General features: G+C 38.6%; 1 protein-coding gene across 3 annotated transcripts; it reads left to right on the top strand.

The window, feature by feature from the left end:
* Positions 1-8,977: 8,977 nt before the first annotated feature.
* wt1a (WT1 transcription factor a) lies at positions 8,978-27,293 on the top strand. 3 transcript variants are annotated; one of them, XM_085913802.1, is made up of 9 exons: positions 8,980-9,807; positions 12,161-12,283; positions 13,769-13,871; positions 15,936-16,019; positions 20,906-21,005; positions 23,233-23,377; positions 24,154-24,243; positions 25,626-25,718; positions 25,914-27,293. In XM_085913802.1, the coding sequence occupies exons 1-9, from the start codon at positions 9,333-9,335 to the stop codon at positions 26,033-26,035; spliced, it is 1,335 nt and encodes a 444-aa protein (XP_085769928.1). In that variant the 5' UTR covers positions 8,980-9,332; the 3' UTR covers positions 26,036-27,293. The 3 variants fall into 3 exon arrangements, with proteins under 3 accessions (XP_085769927.1, XP_085769928.1, XP_085769926.1); XM_085913801.1 differs by lacking the exon at positions 15,936-16,019 and having other exon boundaries at positions 8,978-9,807; positions 25,626-25,709; XM_085913800.1 differs by lacking the exon at positions 15,936-16,019.
* The last annotated feature ends 597 nt before the right edge of the window (positions 27,294-27,890 follow it).

The raw sequence follows: 27,890 nt of genomic DNA, 5'->3' as shown, positions 1-27,890 counted from the left end.
TGATCTCACCTCTTAATATGCCTGAATTCATTTCTCATTATTGAATCTCTTTTGAGGGGCTTCCTTACAGACTCATACTGTGAGTTGTTATGGTTGCATATCACTCAACACAGCACTGGATATTTAGCTTTGGGTAGGGGTGAGGTGGGGGGCAACATGCCTACTTCACTCACATGATGGATAAATGTTTTTCTTAATTCTATTATTGCACCAAAACGCTGATATTAGTTATCACCGACAGAATTCTAGAAGAAGATTTGAATTACACATTGAGCGTCAGTGACATCTCTGATGGTGCCATCTACTTGGAAATACGTCTTGGGTACGGCACTACTAAATAATGCAGACAGATCTGTGAGATTGCACAAAAGGTAGATGAGAGAATGAAGAAAAGTAATAGTGATTAAGAGTCGAAAGAAAAGTAATGCTCCCAGTTTGTCAACATCTGATCAAGCATCAGAAAAGTTGACTTCACGTTACTAGCTAATATTTGTTCAACAGCAGACCTGCTTTCAAGTTGAGACAGAATTGTTTTTTTTCCATTTGAATTTGTTTACACAGAACAGGCTTATGTCATTCTTTGCTATAAGGGGTGGGAGACTTGAGTCATACGACTTGGACTCAAGTCTACTCAAGTTGCTGATTTTATGACTTCCGACTTGCTTGGCTAAAACCTATTAAAAACTCCACTTCACTTCCACTTTGCATTCATAAGACTCGACCTGATTCTGATTGGAACTGCATAACTTGACAAGTCACTGAACCCTTTTTTCATGCTCAGAGCAAGAAATGGCTAATGGAAGCTGCTCCTCTGATTCGCTTTAAATTTAGCACATGGTCTACATGGCAGAAGCAGAACTCAGTCGCTTGGGTCCATGCATGGAATTGATACGTGCAAAATATGTTGATAAGGAACTGCAAGCACTTTTCTCCGGGCACTCCCCGTGCCTGCATGGGTTTTCTTCGGGCACTCCGGTTTCCTCCCACATCCCAAAAAAAGTTCAGGGTGTCCCCCGCCTACTGCTCGATGACTGCTGAGATAGGCTCCAGCATGCCCGCGACCCCCGTGGGGACAAGCGGGACAGAAAATGGATGGATGGATGGATGGATGGATGGATGGATGGATGGATGGATGGATGGATGGATGGATGGATGGATGGATGGATGGATGGATGGATGGATGGATGGATGGACGGATGGATAGTTGCGGCCCAGGACAATGAAGCACCATTGCGAGTGCCATTCAAGCGAAAAGAGATATCCACAGTTTGGTGCGGAACCTTGATACCCTTATTTAAACAGTCATAGCTATACAATAATAATATTTTTTTAATAAAACATCATAAACAATGCTAATTACATTGCTGTTCTGTTCTCCTTAAAGTAATCAGTTTGGTTGTGTTTTTATTTTTCAATCATTATTTGTAGGGAGGCAATAAAGTGAATTGATGTTAATCTGTTTACTGCTGATTGATGGTGTTCAGTCCAGCCTTTAATGACCTGTCAGAGAGCAGAAAAAATGAGGTCACAGGTCATCTGATTCTGACCAGCAGAGGTCTTACTTCACCGCTGCCCACTGCCACTGTGGTCATCTCTCTATTTTGGTGTTTCTGTCTCACAGTGTTGTTGTTTTTTTCGTGTGCTTTTTCATGTCGGAAGTGAATCAGGCCGGCCTCCAAAAGCAACAAGTGGACCCTGAAAATAGAAGATTTAGATGAGCAAGGGAGTTCTGATTCAAAGAAAACAGAGATACAAATGTCAAGAAAAATCTCATTTTGCTGTTTAGGCTGCTAATTATGTCTGGGTACAACAAACGTCTTGCACCAAAATGATTCTACAGGGCCCAATGAATGTTTCGATTTAAATGGCATCAGAATAATATTGTGTGTTTGAGATCATTTTTTGGAACTATGCAGCAGATCATCTAAATAATCTGCCTTTGACGACTGACACCTTGGCATCATCAGTCCCTGTCACCCCATTTGTTATTAAAGTGCTGGAATGTGTCTGCTACTTTATCATGGAGAGCAGTCAGCCGGCAGCAGGACATTAATTTTCACCCTTTTCAACACACGTCCTGACACAAAAACAGGTACGTAAATAAATACATAGATACATACATACACACACACGCATGTAATATAAGAAAACACACACAAAGGTGATGATGGCTGAGCAATAATTTCGCACGTCTTTACTGTGGAGTGCTTTCAGTGTGTGTGCACATCCGTAAGTCATTAATTAGTCCCCACGTATATATATTTTTAAATAAAACATTCACTTTCATGTTCTTTCAACCTAAATAGGCTTGAAAATTCACAAAAACTCAACTTTGCATTTGTCATTAATCATGTACACTTACAAAAAAAATACCTCTGTAGCGCCCCCTACAGTGGAAATAAAAAATATAATCCTGGTAATTTAGTTTTACAAAAATTGGGAAGCATGAGTAGCACTGTAAGACGTACAAAAACGTATAAAAAAAAAATATAGATTCTTTTCGCCAGAACACAGCATCACCACATTTTGGCAGTTTGTTCCTCGTTTTCTTGGCACAATTTGGATCTTAGTACTTTAAAATTCAAGCAGATCTATTAATGATTACTCAAGTACATGACGAGAACACAAAAACCTCCATCGAGACTGCACTTTCTGTTTTTGTTGATCAAAAACCTGATGATTTTTTTAATTAAACCTTTTTTAAAACCAAAGACTGATAAGATGGAATATTTCCTCTTATAAAACTTTTTTTATGATGTGGAGAATGTTTCCTGTTGTGACACACCTTTAGCTAACAAGCTCTTGAACTCCACACTCACTCATTCTGGCCTTTCTCTGTCTGATAGCATGTCTCAGTTTTCTTGCCAAGAGTCATCACACTCGCTGTTAGTTACAGTTGCTGTTTGGATGACTGACTCGCTCGTTATGTGTAGGTGACGAGGATGAGATGAAGGCTGAAGTCAGTGTTAGATCACTGAGGCCTAAGGGCTCCTTCATCTGAGATTGTTTAGTTTACAGTGACTTTATCAGTATTATCATTCTGACTTATTGTGAGAGCGGATGCTGGATATTAACTGTCAGGAGGTTTTGCGGTTTATAGTTTTGATACATGAGTATTGTTTTTTTTCTAAGAATAGATGTACTATTGGATGGTCTTTCATCACAAGTGTCCTATAGTTATTAGTTAAACATAGTTATTAGATGGCTGGTGTCAGGCGCAATACCTGTACAGCCAATGGATTTGTTTCCTTTTCGAGACACCTGCAATTTACCAGTTTGCGGTAGGAGTTGAATGACTCCGCTGGGAGAGTGGCTGAATCCCAATCTGGCTTTTGTTCCTTAGCCCTTAAGTGACTTAGAAAAAAAAAAAAGATAAACTTGTGCTATGTGAGTAAAACTCTCCTTGTAAAATGTATGAACAATTTCCAAGTCGTTTTTTTTGAAGTAAATATCATTCAAAATGTATTATGCAAAATACTATGCAAGCTCTTCTAATTTCTTTGTGGAAAAAAAACATGAAATACATATCTAAGTAAAATAACTTAAAAATATCACCCCCAATTTGTTTGAGTGTAAAATTTACTCTGAATACTTAACTCTCTTTTCAGTGTTAAGATTTTATTCTGTCATTCATTTTCGAGTCAAATGTACTTTATGAAATTAACTTTGTACCTGTGCCCTGATCACATAGCTATAATACAGTTAAGTGACTTTCTGCCACTTTATTGTCAGCTGCACCGGACACATGTCCAAGGACACCCGGTGCAGACGGGTCAGCTAAGAAACAAGTGCAGTGAGCTCTGCATCAGCACAAAGATATTTCCAAATGCGCTGTCTACAAAGACAGAGCCCTTCTGTGTTGACGAGAGTCGCTAAGGGTTTGAACATGTATAAATCTATCGCTGTATGTCTGTATCACCTGTTGAACCCCCACCCGGGAGTGAAGGCATGTTGAGCTCCAGCCTGTTTATACAATTAGTATAGAATGTCCTTATCGGACACATTGACGTTTGCCTTTGACGTTTCGTTTTGAAATGTCAACTGTTACTATGTAAGGGTATGTTATGTTTAGTCAATATATTTGAATTTATCAGTTGGGTTTAACATCAGGCACTCGGAGCACGGGCATCTCAGTTGAATAGATTTGGATATTTGAATGTTAAATTCCTGTCTGGGGCTTTACATTGTCTGAACGGGAAGATTTGGCACCATACTAAGGAAAGAGCTATGATTTGTTGCTCCAGTGTCTATCTGAAAATGTACTTTTGTGTACTGAACACTCAGTCGAATGCTTTGCCTTCGCTTGTCCACGAACAGTCGGAGATTCTATCTCTGAAGAATTCTGTTTAACAGCCAGAACATAACTCAGTGAGCACAGTGCTGATAGCAAGCCAACTTATCTCCCTACACTTTTGCTTAATTCTCTCGGAAAATGTTTCACTTTCTGACTCGTACTACTGAATTTGTGGCAAGTTGATGGTATATGTATTACAGTTTCACATGTTATCAATCTCTTTTTTTGAAACAATAATAAACCTTGATTAACAACAGTGTTTCATTCCTGACACAGGCCTACCTTTCACAATTTCTTTTAGATTGTACCCCTTATCTCCTTGTTCAAAGCAATAAAATGTCAATGTTTATATTACGTTCAAGGTGACATGTGTTTTTCCTCCAAAAAGCTTCAGAGAGATCCAGAACTTCAGTGTGCGTTCCAGGTAAGCACCTGTTGGGAGGAACTTTCTCTTCCTTCAAAAGATAGAAATGTTGAATTAAAACAAACTAGCTTTTTTTTGGGTTTTTGCAATTCTTGATAACACAATGCCAATCATGCCCATACATTATTATTGCTAATCAATTAAAACACACCCAGAGCTGCAATATATTTGTTTTCAAAACGGGAGGATCCAAGATGGACACTCACATTTTAACAATCACATTTAAATGTCACAGGGGGAAAGTGTGTTTTTTTTTTTTTCAATGGAAACGTCCGCTCAGCACACTTCTTCTATCTCTGGAACTAATTACAGCACAGTCATGTCTCAATTTGCTTTGAGCTTTTCTGAAGAAACATGTCCGGTAGGAGAAGGATCCCATTGTGGTGATGATGAGTGGATGTAGACTGTGGGTCTATGTTTCACTGGTTGAAACTAATCCCAATAGTGTGTGAGTGCACATAAGTAGTTTGTTACATAGATGAGCAGAGATAAATGATGACTTCACCATCTGGAAATCCAGTCTCGCTCTCTCTCTCTCTCTCTCTTTGCAAGGAACTACTGACCCATGATTCAACTCGAGGAGGAACAGAGGGAGAGGATGAGGGAGGCACATAGTACTAAAAGTGCTTGTCATGAGGAGAAAAATCTGTGTGTTAAATGCCATTGTTGAACTGCCAATTAAAACGCTCAAAATAGAAGATATACAATACATGTATATAAACGTAGATTCTGAGTGAGCCTGATGTAATGAGAATTATTGAAATGTCATTCCTGTTCTGATTTTTAATGTGTAATTTCTTCTGATGTACTGGTGGCAGCATCGCTCGTTGGTCGAGTCGTTATTTTTTGTTGCGGGTTCAATCACCAGCCCTTGCATCCATGTCAAATGAGCCTGGAGCAAGATAGAATGGAGGATGGTGTATGCGCACACTAGAAGCCACGCCCCTCTCACCCTGTGACTACTTGCATCTTTTAACCAACCAGTGTCTGAATGAGTGAGCGCATGAATAATGTATCCACTGTTTTTTGAGTGTCCAAACGAGCGCTAAATCTGATGCATTATTATCCATCCATCAATTTTCTGAACCGCTTAGTCCCCACGGGGGTCGCGGGCGTGCTGGAGCCTATCCCAGCTGTCATCGGGCAGTAGGCGGGGGACACCCTGAACCGGTTGCCAACCAATCGCAGGGCACACAGAGACGAACAACCATTCGCACTCGCACTCACACCTAGGGACAATTTGGAGTGCTCAATCGGCCTATCAAGCATGTTTTGGGGATGTGGGAGGAAACCGGAGTGCCCGGAGAAAACCCACGTGGACACGGGGAGAACATGCAAACTCCACACAGGGAGGACCGGAGGTGGAATGGAACCCACACCCTGCTAACTGTGAGGCGGACGTGCTACCCAGTGCGCCACCGAGACGCCCATTATTATTATTATTATTATTATTATTATTATTGTCATGCCTCAGTCATTTTTTACAATTTTAGGCAAACTTTAAATTTGAGCCACAACGGTAATTTGAAGCAACACGTGTCTGCCATTTCTGGATCAGTTGTCCCCCACACACTAAAAATTAGCTGCAACGTAAAGGAGTAAAACAATGAACAATAGAAAATACATGAACACAATCCTACTACACTCCCACAAAATAACTGTACTAGTGTAAACACAAAATCAGAAACATGGGACAAACATAGAATACAGTAAATCTCCCAATTGGTGAAGTTGATAAGTTGAGCAGTCCCCATTGCTCAACTGATGCATGTTGTGTTCAGCACCAGGCTCCACCCATCAATCATTATCAACAAAACTGAAAGACAAGAAAACTAAATGTAAATCAAAACAGGCACTAACTATAACGGTTACCATTTGTTTGAATTGTATTATCTGTGTCACATTTGAGCAGTGTGGTTGGTTAAGTTTTGTCTTTATTTTTCATTGAACCCTCTTTGTTGTTTTTAATGACCACATGACCTTCATGACTTTTTTTACTGTTGCCGTACTTTTTTTTTTTTTTTTAGCGGGTGTAAAAATGAATGTTTTAACAATAAGTACTGGCCTCCACCCCGGGTTGTTAATATATATTGCAACCTAGTAATTACAAATGTTCATCTTATTCCTGAAGGATGATTCTAGTGGGTGGAGGCTGACATTGATTCCGTGGGGACTCAAATTGTGATAATACATTTTTGGTTTTGAACCTTCATCATGGCCTTCACCAAAATGTCTGCCTTTTTCCTTGTACTATTTTGCTCCACTTATAGGAAGTGAGTCCTTTATTTTTCCTATTTTGCCTGCTTCTGTATTTATTGTTGTACTCTGCCCACATAGTGTATATTCTGTGAAAAAGGTCGATAAATCCAAAAATGTAATGGTGCCTGCATGTATGATGTCACAACACTCGAGTCAGAACTTTAGTCAAGAGATTTTTGAGAGAGATTTTGCACAGGCATGGAGAAAAATAAAATGTATTATTGTTAAATACTCTGTTAAATACTGTTAAATACAAAGACAATTCAGCTTAATTTTGATTGACCCTGTCAAAAGTATTAAAGTTGTTAATTTAATAATCGAGATTAATCAAAATATTAGACACATCTTTCAAAATGATGCGGTACAGTTGTACGCCACTATAAACGTATCCATTATAAATCACGTTGTTTATATAATATTCCTCCAGTGTCAAACAAAACTAAGCATTGTTACCTTTAATCTAAATAATGCTCTTATACTGTTTTTGCTATAGTCGATGTGTTATGCTAATAAGGCTGTTTAAAGCACTCTCTTATTATTTATTATGCAACTGTCAAATATTTCCCACACACAATGCTGCATCAAATACATTATGTCATTAGTACATCGTTGAACGCATCATTTGTTTTCCACTGAGGTGACATTTGGACGCAAAGACATGTTTGTCTTTTTTGGCTGTGTGTTTTGCTGATAAATGAACCACTGATCTATCATGATAAGCTTTGTGATCTGTGATAGGTTTCAAACAAAGAAAGAAACCAGCAGCACCAAACGTACATTCTCTCCGACTCGTCTCATCATGTCTTTTTTTCTTTTGTGCACGAGCGCCTCCACTCTCAATATTAACATAGCTGGCCATCCCAGAAGAGCACTCATGCATCTGACTGGTCAAGCAATATTGCTGAAGATTGATAGTCACACTGCAGACGGTGGAACACATTCCTCCTCTCCAAACAACAAATTATCTTCAAATAAGAATTTACCGGTGTTATACTCACCAATTTTTGACTAGCCATGCACAACAAGCAAGAGACATTTTAAACAGGCCTTCCATAGGCCCACGTTGGGAACACATAATTGCACAAACATGACCCCGCCACCACCACCACCACCACCACCATCCCTATAAGACACTTCTGATGTTAATTTATTTTTTTAATTATTTCTAGCTTTTAATGTTCCAGATGCGCTGGCAAATTCTTATCCAATCACATCATGGTCAGTTCTGTCCCAGATTTGAGCATATTGTTCAGTTATAATGTTCAGTTTGTGAAACTTGTAATGTTATGGGCAAAATAACTAAAGTTGTCATTTTAGTATGTGTGTAAAAAGCTTTGCTGAATAAAAGTGCCATTGTGATAAAATTATATTGACAGTGAAAATTATGAATATATAAAAAACTTTTTTTCCAATGTGAAATATGTCTTTTTTTTCAGTCAGTGTATTATGTATTATTTTTATTATTATGTATTTATTTTATCATAGTGGTGACATTCATTCTGGGAGGCCCCATCTCTTAATCAACATGGTTCAAATGATTATCAAACCAAATACTTTAAACCAGAATACAGATCATTTCATGTTGAAGTAACACTGTACAATAAATATTGAAAATGCATATTCTTCATAATATTATAGTTGGCCATACATTTTACATAAGTATGTAAACAATCTTTCAAGTATTAAGACAAAATATAATGTAGGGACAATATATTTTAACATCATTTTATTTTACTGCAAACGTATCATGAAATATACACAATATTTTTGTAGATTGATTCAAAATATAATTGTATGTATCTTATGTTCATCTCGCTTGTGATGTTACGTTATTTAAGAAAATAAACTCAACTTGTCATAATGCATTTTTTTAATGTTTGTCTGCATAAAATAAATGACTCAAAGAAAATACATTGGTGTATAAATATAGTGTCACCTCTTGACTCCGCCTACACATACTCACAGATGGAGAGCATGGAGGGTAAAGAGGGCTACTCCTCCTCACTGGTCCACTCCTCTTCCTCCATTCACAGAGATCACTATTAGAGAAGACAACCTCTGTGCTTCTTGAATGGACCCAACACTCCTCTACGGCAAAGCAAAGACCCCAGCCGGTTGTGCTCTTCTGTTTTTCTTTTCAACGTCGTAAAGTTGACCATCACCATGAACTTGAGGAGTTTCCGCAGAGTGTGTGCTATTTTCAAAAAAACCACGGGCTTCAACTGAGCCAGACTTTGGCTAGACTTCTATGCAACAAGGTGGATCTTTGGGTGCGAGAAGGCAGTGAGGCTTTTTAATCGATAAGGAAGCAACTTCCATCCTTTTATTTATTTATTTTGTTAATTTTGGACCACAATGGGTTCAGATGTACGTGACCTGAACTCCCTGCTACCTCCCGTCCCAGCCGGGCCCAGTCCAAGCTGCCCGGCTCTACCAGTCAGCACGGCCCCACAGTGGGCTCCCGTCCTGGACTTCCACACTGCCACCTCCCCTTACTCATCTCTGGGACCCCCTCACACGTCCCTCGGGCCGCACTCCTTCATCAAGCAGGAGCCCAGCTGGGGGAGCGCGAGCGACCCCCACCACCTGGACTCGGATCCTCACTGCGGCCTCAGCGCCTTCACCGTCCACTTCTCGGGGCAGTTCACGGGCACGGGGGCCTGTCGATACGGGGCCGCCTTCGGAGGACCCCCTCCTGCACCGGCCCCCTCCGGCCAGCCACCTTCAGTCGGTGCCCCGCATCATCACCAACCCCCCAGCAGGATGTTTAGTAACCCACCATACCTGACCAACTGCATGGACACACAGCCCGCCGCCCGCAACCAGACAGGTACATGCTCTACAGTACACTCTATTTTTTTACATGTATATTTGCACGTGTGTTACTTGCTCTATACAGATTGTCTTCATGTGTTGCTCATTCTCTTAACATAACATCTGTGTGACCTATGACCTATGTTGAACTGTCGCCTTCACGGCCTCCAATTCCTTGTTCACTTCAATCCCTCAATATGTCACTGACTTTCTAGAGTCTATGAGAAGCAAGATTGTGAAGAAATAGAATGAAACTCACACATTTCTACAAATAACTTTTGACAGTTGATTTTTGCAGTTTAAAGTTCATGTACGCGCCACGGTATAAGCGGTGTACTATTCTTAATCAAGTAGGAGTTAAAAGTTAAAAGAAAAAAAAAAAAACATTTATTGGGAAGGAGTATACAATATATAAAGATTACATGGATACATCATTTAGCAACACAACTGACATGATAGAATTTGAAACAAAAGGCTTCTGTTTCTTTTAATGTGGAACTGCACAATAACAAATACCTACACGATTCCATCACTAAAAGTTGTGTCCAAAAATGCAATGCTTATTTTCCATTCATTTGTCAAAGAGGTCATTACTGGAGAGCTGCACTGCATCGGGCTGAAACCAGTTACTCTATTAAACGACTGTATGAGAGAATTGTATTTAACTGAAATTACAACCGCAATAAAAGTATTTGGTTCGATAAGAACCTCTCGGACAGTGATAGTAAACGCTGAGCGTTATTCATTTTGTAACGGCAGAATATGTGATACAGTATATTTATTGCATCTTGTTTGATTTTGCAAATGTGTCTGATGAAGTTCATGAGTTATGAATGTCAGCACCAGGAAAGACATGGAATAATTGGATCTGATGCTCTGACATTATTTTGACCCTAAATTCTTTAACATGCATGAATGTACATTTTAGTGTCTGATACTGTTTTTCATTATCTAAATGAGATTTTTTTTATTGTTTAAAAATACAACTATGTTTTATTGAGCATTGCATTGCACACTAAAATGGATGTCGCTTCTGATTCAATTCTACGAGGGAGTATTTTGATTTAAATTAAATTGAAACTGAGAAATCTATAAAATGTCAAACGAACAGTAATCAGTCAAATGAAGGATCCCAATAAACACAATTACTCGAGCATAAAATAAAATGCAGTAATTCACAGCTTGAAATTTAAAATTTTCCTGTACTTTACATCAAATGATTATCATTTATGTGCAAGCAATTTGAATAACGTAGTGAAAGATAGCGAATGTTTTCTCAAGCTATTTCTTCCGCACAAGCATAGAAAATTAGCTTTAAAGAATCATTTGAATTTAATCGCAATCATTGTGGGACTTTGAGACCATTTTTGTGGCTTATGATAACAATATTAATTTATCAGTCCATTTAAATGATCACTTTTGATGCCTTTTATCTTACTGTACACTAAATCAACTGGATTTTATTTAGTGACCACATTATCATTTTAGATTTCAAAATGGTTTTTAAATCATGGGCTCAAAGAGACAATAAGTCAAATGTCAACAATGAGGATCACATTCGGTTGCGTTCATGCAGGATAATAGAACTGTTTATCCGTGCCCAGTAGATTAATTAGCAATAACATGCTTATCAAGCAGATAATTTAGGAATAACATTATAATCAAAGCACTGAGCTGACCTCTGACCTGGTTTATCTGGTACCCGCTGTGGCTGGACAAGCACAGGCAAACAAACTAAGAGCAAGACTCAGGTCACACAGTAGAGCTGATAGCGGGGCAGGGTCACTCAGGGACCGAGGCGTCACCGCGAAAACTTCTACCTTGTGAAGAAGCACCCATGGCTGTGCCTAGTTCCATCTAGATGGACAATATGTCATTCACGGTTTGGTGGGTAATTAAGCATATCAAAGGATTTTCAAATTAAAAGAGAAATTCAATTTCACATGGAAAAAACATACACACTCATCAATACAGGAACATACAAAGGAAATAGAAAATAATAGTTTTGTTTTTCCATTCCCGCTCAATTTATCGAGCTACATTGCATTTAAACTTAACTCGGTGTGTTAGTGCGTGTGTGCGTGCGTACGTGCATGCGTGTGTGTGTGTGTCTTGCGTGTGTGATTTATGGGGTTGAGTTCTGCCATTTAGTCAGTCATGTCATGAATCACATCTGAGTGTCAGACATTGATTCAGCGTGTGTTTAAGTGTGTTTATTTGATGACAGATTTGACAACTAAATAGTGATGATGCTAATAATAATATTGTGTTTGAAGACAGCAACAACATGATAATGGTGATTTCATTTTTGAAATATAAAACACATTCATGTGTTCATTAAAGTTGAATTTTGTGTTTGTGTATTGCAGGTTACAGCACAGTCGCGTTCGATGGCGCCAGCAATTACGGTCACACTCCAACTCACCCAAGCTCGCAGTTCTCCAACCACTCCTTCAAACACGAAGATACTCTAAGTCATCAGAATTCCATCGGTATGTTTGATATGATGTAACATCGCACGAAATCAATGCGTCACAACCTCAGGAGACTCGAACAGATTTAGCTGAATATGTATTTATGTCTCGCGAGTGGGTGCACGACCGCTGACCTCACAGTGGGGACGTCTTCTGACGTCTACGTGTTGACCTGGTATGTCAGAAGAATAAATCAGCCACATCCTGACTCCAAAAACTCCCTGGGCTTCTCTTCTCATCCACTCTTTCATCCACCTACCCATCCCGCTAAAAATACTCGCCGTGTGTTAGTGGTGATCAGTGAAAATAGTTTTTTTTTTTGTGTTGTGTTATTGTTCCAATAAATTCTGGGACATCTTTGCAGCAGATATAGGCAGCATTTTTGGAGGTGGGAGAGAAATTGGAATGCAAGGAACTGTCAAGGGAGCAGTTCACTCTCGAGTAGCAAACCCAGGGAAAAAAACGGAGATTTGGGGATGAAGATTGGAAAAGGGGGATGAATAGAAAAGGCCTTAAAGAAGACTAACATAATGGAACTTGAAACCCATCCTTGCTTTCCATTGACCCTGGGAGCTCCACAGTGGAAAGCAATCCATAACTTAACTTCATTTGTAAGCTTTTTGAATCAAATATTCCTATACAAGTAAAAAAAAAAATCCCTTCCTGGGTCAAATTGTTTTAATTATAACACCTTTATTAAATTGGATGGGTATTTTTCAATATGAAGGATGCTATAGTGAAAACGTCTATGCACATTCGAGTTCTGCCACAGCACTGCAGCCTGTACCTTAACTTTGCTAAATGGTGACCTCCGATGTGAGCTTACTTCACATTTCTTTTGCTGTGTATTTTTCTTCTTGCTATCTCATGTTCTTCTTTTCTCAACACAAGAGTTGAGGCTGATTATTATTTTGGAATTATTGTCAGATTTTTCTTTTTTCTGAATACATGCTTTTATGTAGTTATGCCAAGACGTATCTTGATTTTCCAGTGCCTCAATTTGAAGGTTTTTCAAGATATGAGGTATCCCCCAGTAATTCTTCATTTTATTGTGCAAATAGTGTCATAACAATTACCTTGAAAAAGTAGCTTCATCATTTTATGGGTGATTTGCTTTTAAAAGTAACTGAGTTACTTCACTCTATAACTATTTTATTTTATTTTTATGTATTTCATTCTCTCTGTTTACTACGTTTTCATACAAGTGCCCCCCCCACCCCCCGATTAAACATTTATTGTGGCGCTGGAATGCAATAATGGCATTTTAATTCATTTAAATTTTGATTTGAAATACGGGTACATTTCTTGGTCACGGCATGAATAAAATTCTGAAGTCTATGCTGATGTTTAGCATTGCATTATACGAGACACGTGAGCTTGAAAACAGGTTAACAATTACGTGGATGCTGACAGAAACAATCGCATGCAGTATACAATATGTCTGTGTGTGCCTCATTATGTACATGTTTGTATGTACGTGTATATTTTTGTGTATATTTGTAGCAGAGCAACAGTATCCTATGCCCCCTTCGATGTATGGATGCCACAACCCTTCGGACAGCTGTACCGGCAGTCAGGCTCTGCTGCTGAGGAATCCTTACAACAGGTACATACACATTGATTACATATGGTGTCATGATGCTGACCCCCACAGGCAAAATCTATTTTTATGATACAACAGCAATTAAAAGGTGGGAATGTTTTGCAACTATTGTTTCACTGTAATTCAGTGAACGATGACAGGATGCCGTTTGAACAGGATGTTCACCTTCAGGACAGGTCTCTGTGCCATTGAAGCTTTCCTCTCGATGTGGTTCAATTTCCTTTCCTGATGTTTGTGTATGCATGTCTAGACATATGATGGATGTGTTTGAAAAGTCTTTCTGATGTGTGAATTCAAACTTTTCCAAACTATGACAGAGGTTGATAAATTTGCTGTGGATCTGGATTCACTCTTATAATTGGGCGATTCAATTATTTGGAAACCTATTAAGATTATCAACAGACACATTGCGTCAATTTTGTTCAAACAATGGAATTGTTGTTGTTTTCATTCTAAATGGCTTACCTAAAGTAAAATCTCACTTTGCATTGTCACCAACCACTAGCATCTGCATCCGTTATTGTATTATTGTAAGATAGCTAGTTGCTAAAATCATAGATATACAACATCTAGAGTTTGTCTCAGTTCACTAGCACTAAATAAGTACAACTCATTGAATTCTTCAACTATCACACGTGAACAAATTGGAGTGATAAACTGCATGTCTTGGGGATGTGGAAGGAAACTGGAGTACCCAGAGGAAACCCACACAGGCACAGGGAGAACATGCAAACTCCACACAGGAAGGCCAGAAACAGAATCGAACCCTACACCTCTGAACTGTGAGGTGGACATGCTAACCAGTGCACCACCATGCTCCCATATGTACTATGGAAATGATGCAATCAATTACAATTACAAATGATCGACTGGCAGCTCATTACTTATGGGGACACTTCATAAATGCAGGATTAGATGTTTACCAGTTTGCGCATGTTGTTGTTTCCTAAAAAAAAATCCTTCACATTTTATAATAGTGTTTTCCTTCGAGACTACCGAGCAGCAGTAGAGTCTCTGTGAATGCCACAGGTCTGCGTGTGCGTGTGTTTGCTGGGAAACTACGGCTTGTGTTTATGACAAAGACGACCAGCAGACCTCCAAGTTCATATTCTCTTCCACAGGAACATGCAAACACATATGGGTTGATGTGGTTGTCTAATCTCAGAGCCTGGTACAAGTTGCACTGTGTTTAATTGGCATGTTGTCAAGTTGGCTCACTTGATCCACATGAAATAAAACATGCTGATGTTGTATTAGTTTGATTTTATGTGGGGCTGTAAATACAGAGCAATTACTTGCCCTTTCGTTGGATGGCAGAAGATGCAATTAACCTATTTTTCCATGTTGCCATTTATAAGCATTAGCTTTTGTTCAACAAAGAGGGCCTAAATTTCATACTAAGCAGAGTTGTGAGTAAATCAAAATATGAATGATTCATCATTGCTTCAGAAATAATACTTTTTGGAATAATTTTGTTTGAGGGGGAGACATTTTTTTGTGGGTTGATGTAAAATAGCTCTGTAAAAGTTGGGAAATAGATTGATAGCAAGAATGAGGATATCAGATGAAATAAAACAAGATTTAGGTTACACACCAACCTTTGGACGTTATTCCTTTTCATGAAATAATTAATTCTTCGGTTGCATTGTTGAATCTTGTGTCCAGCCTCGATGTCAACTACAACTGTGCTGTTTGTGAGGCCCCACTAAATAGTATCTGTGTTTTGAGCAGGGTATCACTCCCACTCGTCTCTCCAGATTGTTTGCAGACTGTAGGTGGCGTATATAGGAGGCTGTAAATCCAGCATGTGTGTGTTGTACATAAACGTGAGCATGAAAGGTCACGGGCATGCCTCTTGGCTTTTGTTTCATTCATGTTGCTGGTGAGTTCAATTGTCTTGAGCAGTATTTGTTTCTTCTTTAACCTCAAATTGTGCGTGTGTGTGTGTGTGTTGTCATTTGTCACCAGTGTTCCCTCTGGGGACAAGATGGAACTACATAACATCACAAGGGGACACGACACTCAGCTCATGAGTTTTATTTTCTACATCTTGTTTGTCCTCCACAGTGGTGAAAATGTATATCAAATGACCTCTCAGTTGGAGTGTGTGGCTTGGAACCCTGTCAATACACTGGCATCCACCATGAAGAGGTAGGAACTCATCCATCGCTATCTTTACGAAGACGCAGCCAGTTGGGTGCACTTTTTAAAAAAGAGAATATTTAGGGGCAGAAATGAAAGAGGACTACTAACTTTGTGGTGTCTGCAGGAAGGTAACGTGCATATGGCAATGTTGGTTTAGTATATTAGTGGAGGAACGGTTAGCGGATATGGCTCACAGTACTGTGGATGGGAATTTGAGTTCAGGTTTGCGTGCATGTTATGTTTGTTTCTTCTTCTGGTTTTGGCTTCTCCAAAGTCAGCTGGGAAAGGCTCCAGATCACTGGCAACATAGTGGGGCTAAGCAGTATGGACAATTAATGGATGGATGGATGGATGGATATACATTGCCTAATACCATATCGATCATTTTTAAAATATATATTGTACTGATGATGGAATTTGTCCATGACAAGAAACAAGTCAATTAATAGAAAATAAAATGTCAATCATAGTCATGTAATCTGTTGACCAACTTCTTGTTTAATGTAGCAATCAGATCAGGGCCCAAAATGTGAACACCAAAAAACTCAATACTGCACTGCTTTTATTTGTATGACACCATTGGCTAATTTAACCAAATCTTGTTGCCCCTGACTTCTACATACCCAACTACGCATAAAGCAAATTCCCACAAAAATGTCTTTGCATTATCATTTGTAAAGGCAACATTTAATCACCAAGCCTCAGTTAATGTAGCAGTGTAGTGTGAGACATCACTAAGCACAAATACCCCAAACCACACAGCGAAAACATTTTTATAACATTATTATCAGGAGCTGTGCTAATGCTGCAGCTCTGTTTACCTTTAAGATTTAATGCGTTAGTTCTGTGGCTGCTGCTTCAAAGTGGTTATATCAGTCTGGAACCTCGGTCTAGCTACAAATTAATTGACTGAAAAACAAATTAAAATATGTTTTGTGTCATAGTTAATAACATTAATAATATTGATCTCACATATTGCAATTTTTGGGTGAATAACAGGTCTGGAATATCTAGAAAATTATTTTAAGGGATGCAAACTATTTTGTAGAATAATTTTACTTGGTCGGAATCTGTAAAGTCAATCCAGGTTCCATACATTATCTCATCCTTTTCTTGTTCCATTCCATTTAGCTGTAACATCATTGACAAAAGCCATTTTATAACCGCCATGGTGATGAAAACTGACAATATACCTAAGATAAAATTGAAAACACATTATTAAGTGGAATGGTGGTACTGGTAAGCAAATTCACCTCAGAGTCCGGAGGGCTGGGTTCAATTTTGGCTCCGGCCTTCCTGTGCGACGTTTGCATGTTCTCTTCGTGGCTGTGTGGGTTTCTTCGGTTACTCCGGTTTCCTCCAACATTTCAAAGCGCACTTGAGCGGTCCAAATTGTCCGTGGGTGTGAGCGTGAATGCTTGTTTTTTCTACGTGTGGCAAACCAGTTCAGGGTTTCCCCTGCGTACTGCCCACAAACTGCTGGGATAGTCTCTAGCGTGCCCATGGCCGTTGAGGATGAGCGGTTCTGAAAATTGATGGATGGATGCACATGTTAATGGAATAAAAACTGAAAATACATGTCACGTTTACAAAACTAACTGAAATAATTATATCCAAAATGGCCTTTTTTAACCTTTGTCAATTAATATGTGCATTTATATGTGTTTATTTTGTATCATTTATATTTGTATTATTATTGCAAATCCGTACAGAAGGAAGTTCAAAATTGTAATTTATCATATTCCATTACACTATAGTTGTATAGTGACTATTTTTATTTTATCTTGCAATCAACGAATACTCTATACTACTAAAAACTAAAACAAATATTAAAGCTAATTTGCTAAAATCAATACTTAAAATAATAGAAACAATTACAAAAATAAAATAAAGAATTAAAAAAACTTCTAAAAACTAACAAACATGCTCTAAGAACAAATTAAAACTGAATAAAGAAAGTCTAGATGAAATAAATTAAAAAAAACATTATAAATGGTAATAATCCAAAACTATTATAACCTTTTCACAGTCTCTGAAATGTGTTTTAAACATAGATCATTCTCACTTGAGTGTTGGATTACATGATGCCATTACACTATGTTTCATGCTGACATGCCAGAAGCAAAACACTTTAGTCTTGAGCACTTTAAAACAATTGTAAGTCATCCAGTGGCAACCATGCCCAATACTAATTTTAATTCTAATTCAGTTGAGCTCATTTTATATATTTTAGCTCAATTCTGCATTTTTTTTTGTTCCATCCACTGTCGGCTTCAACGATTCAGCAGGTGAAAAACAAAGGGACGTGTACACCAAACCAGTTTGTCCTTCGGTAATTTCTGCTCCGAATAAAAATTGGGTGCTCACAATTGTAAACGTCAAACCTGTTCAATATTCACAATCACAAAAACTTTGGCCAAGGCATGGACTCTGTATTAAGCTTGTGTTGTTGTCTGACAGTTGTTGTTTGAATTGTTTGTTTGTTCTACATTGTGAACAAGCCAGATAGCGTTGCCCATTTGCTTTGTGTTCAAGTTCCGCTCCTAGTTGTATATTCAGGTTTGTTGCCTTTCTTTTCTCCTGTTTCATCAAGGAAACTCTGACACACAAACAAACCACTAACTTATTAGATCTGTTTTTGAAAGGCTACTACATCTATGTCCTCTCTTCGTGGACAAACCCAAATATACAAGTAGAAACAAAGTATGTAAGAAAAATATGTATATAACAAAATGTAGTTCAAAAGTCCTTCCACATTGTGCTACTGCAGTGTCATCATGACCTGCAAATGCTTTCGAATCAGCAGGCATCCAACCATAGTAAATTAACAAATGCGGGTTACATATGGGAATGCTTCTTATAAAGTTGTGTACGTGCATGAAAAGTTAGTTTCGAAAAGTATGTGTATGCGTCAAATAGGGTTGAGGATAAAAGTTAGATTAAAATGTCTTGTATGCGGCTTTTCATTCGTGCCGCTCTATCAATGGGGGATACAGAGGCATGGGGGAGTAAGGTTGAATAGGAAGAGATGAGAGCGAGGAAGAGGTGGGAGTCATTGGAAGAGAATGAGATAAAGAGAAACTGGTTGGGGCTAAGGAGGAAGAGGAAGCATTGGGGAGTTAAGCATAGTTTTAGTTTAGGTCACACAAACACAGACAAGCTGCTTGTGATTTTCTCAATGTGTACGTGCATGAAACATTAGGCGGGTTGTTGTGTAGCATATTGTAGATTTATGTTGTTACATAAGCTGTTGCAATGAGTTTAAATTCAAGACATGGACCCCAAGTTCCATCATCATAAAGACCTTGTTAATTGCTTTAAATTGACTTTGCAATCTGTGTGCTTTTGGTGGTTGTAATTTGCAGTAATGTCAAACTATATATATATACAGAGAGTTGTTTGGAATATTTTAATGGCCATATTTTGGTTGATGAAACATTTCTCTTCTGTTATTGTACTGGATACCTGAAACACTGTTCTGTCGTTGTATTTCAATAGTGACAATAGTTTACACCACCTTTAGCAAAAAGATTCAATCACAATGGATAGTTTAATTATTAAGATGGTGACATTCATTGTCCGGCAGATGTAGCAACAAGATTCCACTTGCTTACACATAGAGGGATATATACACACACGTTTCTCAGTGGATGTTATCAGAAGATGTTGAAGGTTACTCTTGCAGATGTGTCTCACAATGTTAAGTGTTGTTCTACTCCTCCACACGGTTATCCAGAGACAGGATGATCCCAGACTTATCCAACTTCTTTCCTCTGCCACTTTGTCCAGCCAAGAGATGTAGGGCCCTATTTTGATACCCAACGGAACTGTGTGCATGGATGGAGTTTTGTCTATTTTTTAAAATTGCCATTTGTGTCGTCGTGGGAGTGAACACAGCCGTCAATAGAAATAGAGTGGCTACTTTCGTTCCTTATAAATTTAGCGCCGTAGAGGCACACGACATGTCTACATGGCAGAAGCATGTAGAAACTAACTCGCTGGAGTCCATGCAGAAGATTGATGCATGTAAAGTACATTTACAAGGAATTACAAAAAAAATCTCCATTTGCTGATGACGTTAAGATGGTCAGTGCGATCACAGATCGTCGCTGTGAAGTGGGCACTTGGACAATGGCTCATGGGGGTGATTTTGAAATTATTATAAAGATGAATGAAATATTAGGACTTCCAGCACGCATATTCACAGTGGTCAGAATCTGTCTGACAGCAACTTGCCAAAATTGTATTACACCACCTGTGCCACAACTTAGACCTGCTTTCAGATGGTCTAATGTGTAGTTTACTTTCAGCCACTAAATCATCAGGGGCACAGGGGGAATGTAAAAGAAAACTTTCACCGTAACGCCCAGCAAAAACATTTTTGATCATTTTATTCATCATTTTCTCAGACATGCTTTGTCTGGTCCCTCACATCGGATTTACTTTCCCAGGTGACCTAACCAGAAACATAAACGCCGTGACAACTTAGCCCCTCGTCCCGAATACTCCCTAGTCTCACTGAAACACCAAAACGGTTCGGTGATGGCTCAAGTAAGGCAGTTTTTGTTCATGTAATGATATGTGGTATCTATTCTAAATTTGAGGGCCATTATTGTCTGTCTTTCTATTGTATGCTTAATTCTGTGAATAAATTGTTGGGTCCAGAATATATCAAAGAATGGTGAGATCTTGCAAAAGTTTTATGTCGGTTTTTTCAACCTTGTTTTTTCAACCTTGTTTTTTCTACCTTATTCTCTCAGGGGATCATAGAAGGCAGACACAAATGTTGTGCACTCATGTTGTGTACTGTTTGTCTACTTCACATTTTTACCTCATTTGGCCCAAGTAAATTTCTCCAAACAGCAACTTGTCTCTGCTCTTTGTGTTGTTAGTCATGCAGGGGGCTACGACAGTGACCCAAGCGCGCCCATGGTGTACAGCTGCAGCACACAGTACCGCATACACACACATGGCGTCTTCAGAGGAATACAGGTATGTCTGTCTGTGGACTAAGCATTTAATGCTTTCATTTTCATGTTCTAGGTAGTTTAAATCTAGCTTACTTTTTTTTCACCAAATTGGCAGATGTGATGACTGTGGCAGGAATGTCCAGTGCAGTGTAGCTCGTCTACCAAATTCACAAACATGATTGCCACAAAAAATGATGTGCCTGACTTCGTGCCGAGCGCCGTCTCCTTTCTGTCACCAAATTGTGGATAAGTTGGGGGTGATGCTGAATTTACGCCCGTTTTTTGTGACAAGCAAATGGTTGCCAGTTTACCAAAATAGGGACCTTTGACGCTTGTTATGATCTCGGTGCAAGATGCTTTATGATGTCTCTTGTTTTTGACTTTGTGATGAGCTATACATTTTTCTTTGAGAGATTTAGTAATCCCCTGTTTAGATTCCCTCTCAAGAATTCCGAACAAGTCTAGAATGAGTCAAGTGGAGTAGCTGACCTTTTTCAACTATTTAGAATGTTGGGAGACTGGATTTTATAAAAACTGATTCCGTATGAATGATATAGCTCGGCTCGCATCGTATTGAGTTTGAAGATCAGTGAAGGTGAATATGAACCTAAAGTCTACAAATGATCATCTGCCATCTGAATCTCTTGGTGCTACTCTATCCTCCCAGAAGAGTCCTACTCTAGAAGTGATGTTAACTGTAAGTCGCTATCTGGTTTACTAGTTCATCTTTTGGAATCACCGTCACCCTCCACATCATTTTGATTCACTCTCTGGATTTTGTGCAATCTTGCAATAGCCACGGGTTGAGATTTGGCCATAACACCGTTTTTATCATGCAATTTACAGTTTCCACAGTACAGACAAAGAAGCATCGCAGGAATGCAAGAATGTATAACTGGTCCTCCCCCCGTTTCTGATACGGACCGTACGGCTCAATCTTTGCTTGCAGGCAATTATTTCCAATCTGTGAAGATTCATTCAACAAAAGAACATAAGTCAACTGAATACCTCCGACTACTACCACATTTACACATAGATTCTAAAGAATTGTGTTTAGTCTGCTAAAACAAACCTGTTTATCCCCACCAGTCCATCTCAGACCCACGTCAACCAGGTACGGAATGTTTCCATCCTGACTGACACTGGTGCTGACTGTGAAGACGTAAATTACTTTTCTGAATTTTTTCTCAGAGTAGGACGGTGTCTGTGTGTTGACCACAACAAAAAGTTTGCCTTTTTGTATTTGAGCTTGCTTCCCTGGTTTCGCATACATACACAATGGTCAAGATGCATACTCGTGTATTTTGGGCTAACGTACCAGTGGGGCTTCATGCATGTTTTCATTTCAGAAAATAGTGAATTGGGTTTCTTGGAACATAATCAGCTGATGATCAGTGTATTATTAATGTATGTATTAATAATTTAAATACGTTTTGTTTTTTACCAAGTTGGTTACTTCTGGCAGTCAAACTGGTCAGAAGGAGCTGAGCAGGCCCATTTTTGTTTGGACTGACTACACAATGCGGTCCAGTATCTTGAACGTGCTGCAAAAAAGACTGTGAAGATGGTGCGATCAGTCTTACAGGAATCCACCAGTTTGACTTCAGTCGTTGTTTGATTCGCTTCATACCCTACGTGTGCTTGGTCTGGTGAAGAATGACAAAGAGGTGTTTTAAAGCAGGCCAAGTGCATCAAAGTTAATGGAATCATTCTTCATGCTTGAAGGTCACCTGTTGATGTGAAAATTTCAATGGGGGAAACATTTAGAGGCAGAAAAGGAAATTAACAAGGGTATGTTACAAATGTAACAATCACAAGTTTCACAAAGGAGATAGAGAAAATAGTTCAAATTCCTTCAAATCGTATAAAGATAAGGTCTCGCTTTATTTTCCTGATTGTTGTTGAACTCTTATTGTGTTCTTAGTATTTGCCGTGATTCTCTTCCACAGGGCATTTGCAGTGAGCAGCAGGGTTCTAATGGGGCGCTCTGTCGAAAAGGCGTGACTAACAGCTCCCAATGGGCTGCAGTCAAATCGGGGTCACCTTACAGCTAATTATTAGCAAATGAAAATAAAGAAAGAATATGACCACTTTATTTTAATGATCCAAAAGAGCAAGGTTGATTAAATTACATGATTAGTCTTATTAACTGAATGGAATAAATATAAATCAAAATGTCTATGGATTATATTTTACAGGCATGAAATATTTCATTTGTTTTGTTAATGGGTGTGTGTGTGTGCATGCAGGATGTAAGGCGGGTTCCCAGCATTGGTCCAGCAATAGTTCGATCAGAGAGCAGCGAGAAACGTCCATTCATGTGTCCACACCCAGGATGCAACAAGCGCTACTTTAAACTGTCTCATCTGCAGATGCACGGTCGCAAACACACAGGTGAATACAAGAGTGCATTGTTACTTCTTTGTGCCTTTTTTTTTTGTTTTATCAGACCCCTCTCCCACACACACACTTTATTAAAGCAAAATAACTCGGTGAACTACAAGCAAGTTCAAACTAATATAGTGCTTGCAATTTAGTAGTTGTGAATTATGGGCAGGGGGGAAAAAAGATGAAAGAGTATGAAAATATTCATGTGTATATCCTTCATTGCTTTCGTTTTTTTATTTTTACAACAAAGTGGTAAAAAGTTAAAAGCACAACCCTATGAGTTTAAAAGGTGATTGATTGTATTGGGTTTGTTATCTATTCCTAAAAATAATTTGCCATCAAAAATCGGATTTTTATATTTAACATTATACAGTACATATTACAAATTAAAGTTATGGTAGCATAATAAAGTTGACTTGAATTAGAACTGTCATACAATTTTAGCAAGAAGCATATAAAATTACACACTTGCCTTTAAAATTTCATGCCCATTTTTTTTTTTTATAATCAAATGCTTTATTGTTTTTTTAAATGTACAATATTATACAAGCAAGCCAAGACACATATGTGTGCAATGCTATCCTCCATTGCAAAATATTAAATTTAAAGCTCCTTGCCATTACTTGTTTTCTCATCTTTGTCTATCACTGCACACGGACGCTCTTCTTTGCTGTCCTGTTCTTAAAGCAAACAACATCTGGCATTGAGGAGTGTATTGCTTCTGTTATTGATTGCCAAACAGACAAGTTCAGGGAAAATACCCTTTCTTTGTCTGCGTCTAGGGGAGAAACCTTACCACTGTGACGTTGCAGAATGTGGTCGGGGCTTCTCTCGCTCTGACCAGCTCAAAAGACACCAAAGGAGGCACACAGGTTTGATTATTGCCTGATTTTCATTTTTTTCTCTTTGTTCTTCTCATTTTCTCCAACCTTCTTGTTTGCATGATGGCCATGATGTGTAAATTGCACAGGTTTGTCCAAATGGTCTCCTAAGATCAGACATGTTGAAAGTCCCACCCAGAGGCCATATCCTTCCCCGCAGCTTATTTTTTACCGGCCCGCAGCATATTCCAAAAAGCGGCTCTTTGTATGCCCCCCATAAATCTTCTTCGTACTTTTTTTGTCACTTGATAGCACTGTTCTAACGACAGCAGCAATTGCTTCAGGAAGCGTATTGAGCATGGCATTACTATTGTTAATATCCAATGAGTAAGAATTTTCCATACATTCTCAGAAAAAGAAAATCACTGAAGAAGCGATGCATTACTGTTTAATGTGAGGCTCTGATTCCAAAAATTTGTCTTGTATATCAAATATGTCACATAACTGCTAAACAGCAAACTGACATTAAGCACAAAAAAATCTGCATTTTATCACCAAAAATATCCCACTAATAACTTTAAAATGATTGCAGCACCATGTCATTTAAACCATACTCCAAATCTGCAAATAATATCAGGCCTACTCTTGTTGCTGTACAGTGCATAAGACGTGGTGTAAGTGCAACTAAGCCATATCTGTCACCTAGTGGTGAATAGTGATATTACAATTCAAAACTATAGTGGATGAATATTTGTAGTTTGGCACCCACAAATTTAACCATTCACAGATTTTGCCAGATTATATATATCAGGGGTGTAAAATATGAAAGGGGACCAAGGGGCGTTTCACTTATCACCAAAAATTGCGAAAGCCATTGTGAGGAAAGAAAAAAAAGTGCACTTCATATTGAGCGCAACTTGATATATGTATATATATACATTAATAATATTAAAAAATCACACAGACACACCCCACTTTTCATGAAAATCCTAGATGGGATCTTTATCACCGTTATCTGCACAGTAAAGATTAGATTCAATGGTTGGGCCCTCATATCGTGTAAAGGTATATACATATACCTTTGCCCATGAGAGTTTAGGGTGAGACATGTCAACTCCCCCCTCCCCCACCCACCCACAAACACACACACACACACACACACACACACACACACACACACACACATACATATACATATAACATGTATCCTTCGACTTTTCGGTTTGCGGCTCTTGGCAAATGTTTGGGGTAACCCTGATCTTGGCTGGAGTTACAAAAAAAACTGGCAAAGCTTCGGACTGCCTTTCCTGCAAGTCTCCGCTCTACTTTATTTTTCTGTCCCTCTCTCTGTGCGCGTGTGTGCTGAATATTTTTCTCGTGTCTGTGTGTGTGAAACTCCCATCTGTGTGCATGCAAATTGTACATGTGTTTAGGAGTTAAACCCTTCCAATGCGAGACGTGTCAGAGAAAATTCTCTCGGTCTGACCACCTTAAGACACACACCCGGACTCATACAGGTAAAACAAGTGCGTAAACTTTTCTTTTTTCTTTTATACCTCATCCATGTTCATGTTTATAGAATATAATAAATTATGATTTGGACATAACAAATAAATTCATAGACTAACGCATGGATAAATAACAAAAGATATTTCAAGAAAACTTTGTTTTCCTAACCCTCGTCTTTTTTCCCATGTGCACGTCTCCTACTCACCCTTCAGGCGAGAAGCCGTTCAACTGCCGTTGGCCAAACTGTCAGAAGAAGTTTGCCCGCAGTGATGAGTTGGTGCGGCACCACAACATGCACCAGAGAAACCTCACCAAGCTCCAACTGGCCATCTGAGTCTACGTTCACTCACTGCCGCAAAAACAAGAGCGTCGGACTGATTGATTGTTACTTTTGTGTGCCAAAATCAATGCAGCAGAAACCGAGGTTGCCCAAGGACATTTCATTCTTTCCTTCTTGCATATGTGTCCTCTCATGAAATTCATGTGCCCATTCCTTTAGAGGGTTAAAGTAACCCGAGTGCTCCCTGGTGAAGCTTCAAATTATTAGCTTCAACCCTATCTGAACATGACTCACTGAGCAATTAATCAGATTTCACCGAAAAACCTTGGGAGCCATAAAAGCGCACTTTTCACCCGAATACTCCCCAAGAGCATTAAATTTGATTTAATGATTGTGAAATAAGTTGCACCTCACAGAAATAATTTAAGCCCGAGCAAGCAAACTTCCATCGTCTAATCTAATTGTTGCCAAAGTAACTCACTCATCAGCGTCATTTTACATTTCGGCATCCGTTTTTAGGGGGGGTAATTGCTAATTCAATTTATTCATACTGGACCAACTCAAATTGATTGCAAGATCAATTCATTTAAAGTCACGATAGAAGGCATGGATAATTTCTTGTACATTGTACATTTTTGCATGGCAAAATGGTCACAGAAATTATTTTGTGGTAATCTGAGGGTGTAATTTGTCCCAATATCAGAAACAAATCAAATACAATAAAGTGTTTAGTGTCATCACCACTCTTGTAAATATCACCTATTAAACTATTTATTTTTATTTCAAGGATTAATTCACTGGAATATAAGGGAGAGTGCTATGCGCTCTTACCTTTTTCAATGCTGTAAAAAAAATGTCAAAGGTCATGTTTGTAAAAGTGAACCAGCTGAAATGTCATGTGATCATTTGCATCTGACTTGGCAAGCAGTAATTTTAGTGTTTTGTCTGGGTTGCACAATGTCAACAAAAATTGTAGTTAGGTGTTCAGTCATGTGATGTTTTTTTTTTTTTTATTCAACTCTCGTGCGTCAACATTGCCTTCGTCTCTTGCGTGTAGGGGTGTAAATAATAATGGACTCGGCCTTTGTTTTACACACCGCATGTTCTCAAATGTCTGTTGGGTCACACTGGCTCTGTGACCAGGACACGGTCAAGATGTAAATAATTTTGCTTTGCCATGGGAACTGAGTTTTCCATGAGGGATACATGTGACTTTTTGGTAGGTGGGAGGATGGGTTGTCTTTGAATGTATCCTGGAACTATTTTTGTTTCTTCTTTGACATGTAATAACAATTAAACTGTAAAAAGTAAATGCCAGTGAAATATTATACTCATAATGATGAGCTCGCTGTATAAATGTTTGCTGTTACATTGTATCCACCATTATTCTTATTTATTCAGGTTTAAGTCATTTTCTATTAGCAATTCATGAAATGTGCACAAACTAACTGCTGAACAGCACCATTGTCAACACTCTTTTCAACTTTGCCTATAAGACAACAAACCTTAAAAGAAAGATTATTTTCTTCTGATTTAATTTACCCTAACCGCACACTACATTAAATACACTTGATGTATCGAATATTCCATCTCTACAAAGAAAATACATTTTGATTGACATATAAGCATTATTGAGTCATGCCCAAAATTATTCATACCCATGAACAATTTTAGGGATGATTGTATTTAACAAATGTTTGCAGTGGTGTAGAAATATAATACAGCATAATAGAGCATGTAATATTTTACCCCTTTTACTGTACGATAGAACAAATAAATTAAATACGGTGTGAGCCAGAGGCAGTTGTACGTCGATACCACAGTAAATGTCACAAGACAAATTATTTAAAAACATTTTTTTGACTGTCTACCAAAACAGTGTTATCTGTATTGCTTTTATGCACCTCTT

The sequence above is a fragment of the Syngnathus leptorhynchus genome, chromosome 6, assembly GCF_054491065.1.
Source record: "Syngnathus leptorhynchus isolate UIUO chromosome 6, UIUO_Slep, whole genome shotgun sequence".
NCBI lineage: Eukaryota > Metazoa > Chordata > Actinopteri > Syngnathiformes > Syngnathidae > Syngnathus > Syngnathus leptorhynchus.
The sequence above is the reverse complement of the archived record's forward strand: the minus strand, read 5'-3'. Positions and strand labels throughout refer to the sequence as shown.